A 10,000-nucleotide genomic window follows, 5' to 3' on the forward strand; every position below is an offset into this window, starting at 1 on the left:
GTCAGTATATTTATTGTGTGTCATATTTCTTCTATAATGATTAAGTATTCCCACAAGCGGACCACCTTCTTTTGGTTGTTGTTATTGATCTGTAGAAGGAGAGACAGAGACTTCTTTCACCTTTGCATTTTTTCTTCAAAAGCCAGCAGTACAGCTTCCAGAAAATCAGCATTTTGCGTGCTTGATGTTCGATTGGAAAGATACAGAGATGTTTTTGCCATCCCAGTAAGCTCTTTTATCCCCAGCAGTCTGCTTTCCTGATTGTGTGGTATTTGCACATTCAGTAAAAACTGGATGCCTTGATCGCTAGTGGAACTCCTCTTATTACTCTGTACTTGAGAATCACCTCCCTCAGCCATCACGTAATAAGAAGAATTTACCTCTGGGCTTACTGTGTTGTCGGGCAACGACGGCTACAAATGATGCGGAATAAAAGCAAGACTGGCAGCATTCGTTGCACAACACTGCCGCCATTGCAGAATGCTTGGCGTTGATCATGTTTCCTCATTCACAAATTAGGTCTTTGGGCATATTTTCAAAGAATAGTCCACTGGCTTTTTTCTACAGAAGCAGAAGGCTTAGAAAACAGAGGAGAGTTTAGTAGACCTTCTCTGGTGCGAGATTTGGAAACGATCAACTTTGCTAGTCTCGCTATTTTACCTGTAACACAGGCATTTTAGTTTGAAATAAGGTAGGAAATCGCATATAGAACAATAAATATAAGTGAAATAGTCCATTAATTCATATCGGTCCTATAAATTCCTCTATCGTATCTGTTGACTGCCATTTTGATTAATTTGCTCACTTGAGCTGTGACAGGAACAGGAGCTTTGCCTTATGTAGCGCGTCTTTGTGTTTAAAAACACCAGCATCCGATCAATTAGCCAGTATCAGAAACACCATAATACTCTTTGTTTGTCCCTCCAAAATTTTGCGTAAGTATTGTTTCCAGTTTCTCTTGGGAAAATGGTCTGTCTATCAACTTTATTGGTCTCATTAACAATATGTAAATATGTACAAATAGTAAATCGATAAGATTGAATGAAAGACCAAAAGCGATTGTGCGAACAGGAATTAAAAATATCCCATGTGAGGCGCAACCCTGAAATCTAATTAAAAATCTAAAAAGAAATGTAAAATTTAGTGGAATTACAATAAATCTAATTAATAACTAATAGTGCACAGTAAGGAACAAGTGAAATCAGTCAAATAAAATTAAGAACGGTGGCAAGGGTAGTTACGTGAGAGGAACCATGTGCAGGGCATGTCAACATTATAAGTAGTGTCCAGTAAAGTACGTAAAATAAGTGGCGCGCAAAAACTTTTTAAACGAACTTAGCCCAGAAAATTTGTCATAAGAGGCTAGATTACGGATAGAATTCCAGGGTTTTACGTTTCTATTGAAAAAAGAGGCCTGAAAAGTCGCGGTTTTACAGTAAGCAGGTTTTAGTTTGAGGGTAGGATTCTTAGAGCAAGATCGGCCAAGTGTGGTAAAAGTAACATATCGACTGATATTTATAGGTATTGTAGGTCCTAAGAGAACATAAAAACAATGCTTATGCGAAATTTTCGAGGGACAAACAAAGAGTATTTTGGTATTTTTGATACTGGCTAATTAGGGATCTCCCCATAATGTCTCCGAATTTGAGCTTCATCTTTTGAAAATTCACCGAGAAAGATAAGAAATCCATAAAAATGCTTTCTTAACATGATCGGCCCAAGAAACGAGACCAAATGAATTCAAAGCATTTGAGTCTGTTTGAATCTAACAATCGGTGCAACACGACCACTGGCAGTTCCCAGCCCTTCAGGGCAGTTCCCAACGATTGCTTAACCTGTGTCCTTAAGGCTTTCGTCAAGAGGAACAGATAATACAGAACAGAACACAATGGTTGTAAATTAACCGGCTGTACTACGTCACTGTTGCAGCGGATTTTACTTCAAAATACTTTTATACTACTTCTAAACGACACAGCAACGAACACATGGAAATTGTGTTATTTCGCTTTGTTGATTCTGGTTTTTCTTGCACATTTCAAAAATATATTTCAAACTGAGTATGAAACTGAGTGTCACATTTGGCAATTGCTGGTGTTTTGCAGATCTGCGTCCTACTTAAAGATCTTGCATCACATTTTGAGTCAATCATTTAAGCTGCTTCTGGCAGGCTCGTACTGCTTTTCTTGCGATGAGCATGCTTGTTTTTCCCTTATTATGACTGGTTCATTTTGATTATTTTTGTGTGCTGTGATCCGCTAAAGTAATAAACTTGTTTTGTTATTCGACGCTTGATTGGAAACGGCTCGAATTTGTTTGCATTGTGCACCTTAAGATGAATTGGAGGCTCTTGGCATCACATCCTTGATGTGCTGGTTTTATCTGTGCTTTTGAGAGTAACAAAGGACTTTTCAGTCATTATGGAACGCTCTTTTGTTAAAAGGACCATTTTGTAAAGTTTTTTGCTCCCTTTTAAACATTTATGAACATTTTTAGGCTCAAATCACCAAGTCTAAGAAGTTAACTTTTTTGTAGCTCATATTTCTGGTAGTTTAATGGGCCTGTAGACCGCTCTATCAACTGCTGGCGGTTAATCAATGGACCTTTTTTGTTGTTGTAGAAATATGGTACGTTACACAATTGTGTTTGCTAACACCATGTTCAAGGCCATTTGCTACAACCCCTCTGAATCACAGATTATCACCGCAGGCACAGACCGTAAGGTAAGGTTTCACGGCCAACTCAAGGTGAGTAAATTGAAACAACTGAACTGACCTGAAAACCAAAATTTTACCCGAATTACAGTGATTATTTGTAGAAATATAACAGCCGCATTGTATTTCCTACAGTTAAGCAACATTCACTCTAAGGTCCAAGGTCCCTTACAAATATTCAGCTAATTGGTGAAAAAAGTTGCCGTACTGGTAAGAAAAATCGCCAGATACAGTTTAATTTATTTTCGGGTGTAAAGTAGTCTGTGTACAACCACCCCTCCCAATTGATCTTTCGGGTTTTTTTTATTCGTCTAGAAGGTGGTTGTACATACTGTAGGATATAGTAGAGGAAATACTAGTCATAGTTAAAAGTGGTTGTGTGACTTTCTCATGAGTGCTGAATATTTCTGACTGGTTCTGGTTAACGAAGTGTGTAGTGTTTCAGGGTGTCCATAGCTGTGAATCCTCATGTATTTAGAGTCTCTCTGTTTGATTTAGTTGTGACTAATATGTGTGATTCAGGTCATGTACTGGGAGACCTTCGACGGTGGTCAAATAAGAGAACTGGAGGGTTCACAACAGGGATCAATAGATGGCATGGACATATCTGCTGACGGTTCACATTTTGTTACTGGAGGTGACGACAAAGAGGTTCTGGTACGTTTTCAGGCACATGAATTCTAGATAGAAAGTTATCTACTAATGGTCACTCCTTACATGTATATTCTTTGAGGATTTTGAATATTGTCAGTGTTAAAGGAATGATCAATGTGGGTGATTGTTGTTTGAGCCACATGATCGCAACAAATGTTTTGCCTTCTGAGCAGAACTCCACCTGCAATAGTGGTGGTTGTCTTGCCATGCTCAACATAAAACTGCTTTGTTTCTCTTTGGTCAATTCTGAAGTGGTTCGTGTTAGATGGATTCTAGTGTAAATCAGCATCTTTTTCAGTGTAAGGATTCTCATATTCCTTGACATGCCCATTCTAAAACTTGTCAAGGTAAATGTGTCATGTTTTAAAATTATTGATCATGCGAGGTTGTTCTATCAACAAAAAATCAATGAGTGCTTTTATATCGAACATTTGAAACTTGGAAGTAGCACTGAGACAAGTTAATCTTGTTAGTTTGGTGTTGTTACACTTTTTAAAAGTTGCGTTGTAATGTCATTATTGTTAAAGGCTAATCGTGTTAGTTACCATGAGGACACTTATATCCTCACATGTTAAAGATCAAAATATCTTCACTGCTCGCGGTGAAAATATGATTTTGTTGTAAAAAGGAAACTCCAAGTTATTCATCAGTATCTATATAAGAAAAATCATTTTTCATTGTTGTCCATTACATTCCACAGGTGTGGAAATACAACGAAGGGCTAGTCACTCACATCGGAAAAGGACATGGTGGAGGAATTTCGAGAGTGAAAATTTGTCCAAATTGCAAGTGGATTGTCTCCATAGGAACAGATGGAAGCATTCTTAGATGGAAATATCCACACTAGACTCTTTACTTGTTCTTGTGCAGGTTCCACTATTGAAAAAAAAAAAAAGAAAAGGAAAAGAAAAAAAGACTTGTTTCCTGTCTTGGTAGAGCTGCAAAATAGGAAGTAGACTTTGGGAAGAGTAATTTCTAGTAATGTTCAGTTGTTCGTGACATTACTAATGTTACGTGACTTGCATGTGTCCCTTTTGTGAGTTCTGTAGGCTCGTACTGAAATGATATTTATGCCAGTAAAAATACTGCGGTCATTAAAAAACGCTCAGATTAGTTGAAATGCAAATGCATTTCTGTGGTCATTAAATACAATTTTTACTAAATGTTTATTTTGATGCTTTTCTCTTGCAATCTTAAACGTCATTATTGTACATTTGGAAAACTGTGTTACAAAAAGCTTCGAGGTGTATTTAAAATTACTTTTACTGTTATTATTTAGTAGTTGTTTAGTAGTTATTTGTGGTCATGAAATTTATATACTTTCAGGAAAGTTCTGTGTTTTTTTGCATGTCAGTAAACCAAAACCCCTAAAACATATTATGAATACAAAAGTAATACGCATTTCAGCATCCACAGAGACACCTTTATTAAATTGCATCTAGCATATACATTTGTTTCATTCGAAAATATTTTTGTTGCAAATAAACAAGCACTTTTTCCAGAGTACATCTTCGCAATGATTTTTGGATTTGCTTAAATCCTCGAATTGCTTTGATCTTTTGAACTGAGGAAACTCCCGCCAAAAAAGATGCCTTTTTTTGTTCAATTGCAAGCACGGGATCATTAGGAAAAATGGCGTCATTTCCTGCACTCACGGTGAAATCATCATATTTCACCAGCTTAGCTCCGATTGGAAAGAAAATGCCTACAGGTTGCATTGCTGCTGGCTGCAGCAACTAGAAAGATGCATCGGCTTTGCGCATCATACTATTGTTAGATGATCAACCAGACGCCAAAAGGCGAAGGAAAAACTGGACCGCTTGTGGAAGACATAGACCTAACGTCAAACCTGAGGATTTTTCTGTGCTACATTGCCTTCCTTCAACTTTTCCTTCGACTTTTCATTCATTTCTCTGTCGGCTTTCCTTTCTCATTCGTACGTGGCTATAAATTCTTCATTGGGTAGTGGTTTTCTTCAGAGAGTGCATCAACAGCACTTGTGGAACTTGTGTTAATGATGATGTTATCAAAAAGCTTTATATTCATCTTGTCAGACCACATCTCGACTATGATTCACAAGTCTGGTCTCCCCATCAGGCCCATTTAAGAAACATGATTGAAGCCGTACAGCTTGTGCAACTAAGCTCATGGTCGAAAGCAAGTTACCATATAACAATTGTTTACTGAAGATGGGCCTGGCTGATGTCACTTTCCTCAAGACGAATATACTTCATGTGTTCAATTTTCTATGCACTTGAACATGAATCTTATAATTTAAGAAACACTCAACTAATCTTCAAAGGTTTTTATGCTAGAACGTATATTTAATTATTCTTTTTTTCCCTAGAGTTGCACGTTTATGGAACAAGTTAGCTCTGTTTATTAGAAAACGTGACTCAGTTTCTAAGTTCAAACAGGAGTTAAGGACGGTGCCTAGTAATTCAAAGGTATCTTTGCGCAGTTTACTGAGTATGCGGGAAGAGCAGATCTTAACAAGAGTTATTGATATCCAAAAAGAAAATATGGGATAACCACGCATTTTTCGAAGACAATAAGTCAACAATAATCAAGTGAAGCTATGATCTCCGCAGTTATGAGCGCAATTTTTGCAATTGCGTAGAGAAGCCTGAAAAATTCAGGACTTCAACGGGGTTTGAACCGTTGACCTCGCGATTCTAGTGCGACGCTCTAACCAACTGAGCTATGAAGCCACTGACATTGGGAGCTGGTCATTTGTGGGTTCTAATTGTCCTGTGAGGAATGAATCAATGATGAAATCATTGAAGTCCTGAATTTTTCAGGCTTCTCTACGCAATTGCAAAAATTGCGCTCATAACTGCGAAGATCATAGCTTCACTTGATTTCATATCTGCAGTTCATGTATGATTCATTTCATATACCATTTCACCATTGATTCATTCCTCACGGGACCATTAGAACCCACAAATGACCAGCTCCCAACGTCAGTGGCTTCATACCTCAGTTGGTTAGAGCGTCACACCGGAATCGCTAGGTCGCGGGTTCAAACCCCGTTGAAGTACTGAATTGTTCAGGCTTCTCTACGCAATTGCAAAAATTGCGCTCATAACTGCGAAGATCATAGCTTCACTTGATTTCATATCCGCAGTTCATGTATGATTCATTTCATATACCATTTCATCATTAATTCAACAATATTTGCAGAGAGCTTTAAAATACAAAGCAATGTATGGCGTTCTTTGCCAAATTGAAGCTTAATCTCTTAAAAATGTATGGTTACCCCGAATTTTCTTTTTGGATACCAAGAGCACTTGCTAAGTTCTGCTTTCTCTGCATAGAATTGAACCGCACAAAATATCCCTGTATTAATAAGCACTGCCAATAGGAAATCGGAGTATCTCGAGATGCGCAGAACGTATGCATAACAACAATAGTAGGCATTGTCCTTAAGGTCTTTTGTCTTCAGATCGATTGCCATGACTAAGTTTACACTGATAAACTATATTTTAACTTTTCAAAATTGCCAGTTTTATTTCTTATTTTTATTTTTTTAGGTTTCTCTGACTTTTATAGTCTAAGCCTACACTTGTTTCAGTGTATATATATTTGTTTTCATAATTAGTTACCATTGTGTACATAATTTTATTTATTTATTTATTTATTTATGATCATCAGTATCTTGGTCTTCGCTCGTCCACGGATATGCCAAAGTGCTGTAGCTTTCTTGTTCGATCTCACACTCTGATTTAAGAAATGCCACAAACCTGATTGCAAGAATGAATGTTAAGTCAAGTATCATTTGGTGGGTACTTCAGTGGTAATAGACTGAAAATGCCCTGCTAGACATAAAAGGAGATTTTGCTCCTTAAGGGATGTCAATGATGTAAGAGTCAATAAAATTCAGGTAGAAGCAGCGATTATGTTGTCGTTATAATTTTGCCAAAATTGAAAAAATGGCAAATTTTTTGGGTCTCTCCTTTATCTCGCAATGTACTATCAATAGGCTACGACGACTGTACTTTGTTCCTGCCATAAACGAATGGTGGTCATGGCAGAGGTAGCTAATACTTGAGCAGTTTTGTGACAAGGATGTTGAACTGAAGACCTGGTGAGTGGTTACATTGTGGAGGTGGAAGTTCGGGACAAACGCCATGTGGGCTTGGCATCAGCCAATATGGAAAGGGAAGCTCTGAGGAATGCCCTCCAAGGGCTACTCACCACGTTGAATGTGGTGAAAGTTGTCACAAATGCATCTCCATCCATCAAAAAGATGATCTGTAAGTTTAGCGCATGTCTAGTTATTATGAATTGATAGATTGCATGATGGTGGACTTTTTTTAATGCCTGTACAGTCATCTACATTAAGTAAAAACTAACAACAATGTGATTCTTTTTACACAATGTGACATCTTTCATATAGTAGTAAAGGGATACTCGGCGTACAGTTTTTATGCTAATGAGGTTGGGTTGAATATTCTGAGGGGTATAATATGGTAATGAGGTGAAGAGTGGATGCGAGATTTTGAGTTTTTCGGTGGCGAAGATGGCGGAAGGCTGTAGTTTCTCTTGACGCATCATTTCATATAATATATTTACTTGAGAATCTTGATGTCTTCTTGTGTGGAATTCATATGGGTGACCCAAGAGTACATGTAAAGTATAAAAGTTTACGTGTACCAGTTGAACCAACTAATGTTTGTATTCCATGTTCTCCATATTTCTCCATGTGTTGGGTTATTAGTTTTTTCTTTCACGCTTTGATTACCACAACAGAAAATAAAAATCTGTTGTTGTAGTCGAAGACAGGGAAGAATAACTTATCTCTCATAAAGGAATAGCCTTTTTTTTTTCATCACTTTCCATGCCCACTTGCTTGGGTGACCATCGGTCAAGCCGTGCTTTAATCATCGAGATAAGCTTAAAAATGAGTTAATTAGATTAAGAATGTGCCAGAAGACTAACTAACAAAGCAAAGGAGCCGTGTGGAAGATAAACTTCAACAAACTAATCCTTTACTTTGTTCGTTTTTTAAGATCTCAGTTCATTGAATATAAGTCCTCATGTTCCATGCCCGCTTGCGTGGGTGACCAGTAGGAATATTGAGGGGTCCTTTTTATCATCATTGGTCTTTTATTCTAAAATCCATACTAAAAGAAAAAAGTTGAACAAGAAATCCAAGAGCTACATAACAAAATAAACGTGTTAGGTAACGCTTGGATTTGTTGTTTTTGTTAAAATTGAAAGATCTCAGATCAACAGTTTTTTTCTTCCTCGCGTTCCATGCCCGCTTGCTTGGGTGACCAGTAGGCACAAGCTCTGTTCTTTGTCATCATTGATCTTCCTTAATTTAAAAATGATTTTGTTAACAAAAATCGAAGGCACTTTGTCTACTTCAGAGGTGTAAAACCTCTGCAGAAGACAAAACGTATTGGTTTTTTTTGTTTCGTGAGTTATTTGATATTAATAAACATGTTAGTCCGGAAGTCGGTTCAAGTCATCCAAAAGGAAAATGGCAAGATAAACCTGACAGTTTTCCTTTTGAATTATTTGATTTTTAGACTCATTTTACTTTAAAAAGCTTTGCATAGAATGTCTCATTTTTTTCCTCATTTTCCACTCCTGCTTGTTTGGGCGACAAGTAAGAACATATATGTTGTGTAATCATCTAAGCTTTTGGTTTTATTATTTACTAATATAAAAACTAGAACGATTTTTTGTTTGTTCTGGAAAATTTTATTAAGTGCTCAAAGAGGAATACGTGATAGTTAATATCATGGTGTTCCTCTTGGAACAGTTAATAATTGAAGATCTCAGACTGAAAATTTCCTTGTCCTCATGTTCCATGCCCGCTTGGTTGGGTGACCAGAGGGCAGCTGTATTTTTGGTGGCATCATTGATTATCTTTTATTAAAATGTAATCGAATAATTGTAATTTTATTTAAATTTATTTAAGACAAAGATTTTTGTTCAGAAGTCGGAACAATGAATGATTGACCCAACATTTATTTATTTATTTATTTATTTTATTTTAGTTGCATTTAATTGAGCTAATAATAGATGGAATTCATACAACCAGAGCTATGTTTTTGTCCTCATGTTTCATGCCCGCTTGGTTGGGTGACCAGTAGGTGTGGAGATACAATTTGTAATCATCATTCCATTTGTCAATTTATGTGTGTCTTATTTTTTAAAAACACGAGGACTTCAAGGGGAAACTGGAAGATAAATTTTGCAGATTCCACTTGAAATCAGCGAGTTTTTGTTTTTTTCTTCTTCATAAAATTCGTAGAACTAAAATGGTATGGTGGTTTTTTCTGCATGTTCCTTACTCTCTTGCTTGAGTTACCAGTAGGGAGGCTTTGCGTCTGTAATCATTTTTTTTCATATCATATTACTTGAGTTAGTTAGCTTTAAGAGCGGTTAGCAATAAGATTTGTTTTCATTTCAAACTCGTTTTGATCATGACGACTCCTGTTGACTGTTTTTGTATGGTATATTAACCTTTTTCTTCTGATTTAAGCCCATCACAGTGTGAAAGTGTGATGGACCTAAATCAGTAGAAAATTAGTTTTTTGTTGTTTTAAGTCTGATTTAGATGTAGGAATCAAGAGAGTTGAGAAATCGAGACGCGGTCCAGAGAAAGTTCAGAGGTGGCT

The 10,000-nt window shown here is 36.9% G+C and overlaps 1 protein-coding gene across 1 annotated transcript in view; it reads left to right on the top strand.

Annotated features, from left to right (window-relative positions):
- The window catches only part of LOC138014435 (cilia- and flagella-associated protein 52-like), a 75,333-nt gene extending 70,464 nt beyond the window's left edge, over positions 1-4,869 (top strand). The window contains exons 13-15 of the mRNA XM_068861504.1: positions 2,618-2,720; positions 3,234-3,368; positions 4,066-4,869. Of these exons, the coding sequence (XP_068717605.1) occupies positions 2,618-2,720; positions 3,234-3,368; positions 4,066-4,212 (385 nt within the window). The 3' untranslated portion in view covers positions 4,213-4,869. The remainder of the gene's footprint in view (positions 1-2,617; positions 2,721-3,233; positions 3,369-4,065) is intronic.
- Positions 4,870-10,000: the final 5,131 nt, after the last annotated feature.

This window comes from Montipora capricornis, chromosome 8 (genome assembly GCF_036669925.1).
Source record: "Montipora capricornis isolate CH-2021 chromosome 8, ASM3666992v2, whole genome shotgun sequence".
NCBI classification, from domain to species: Eukaryota; Metazoa; Cnidaria; class Anthozoa; order Scleractinia; family Acroporidae; genus Montipora; species Montipora capricornis.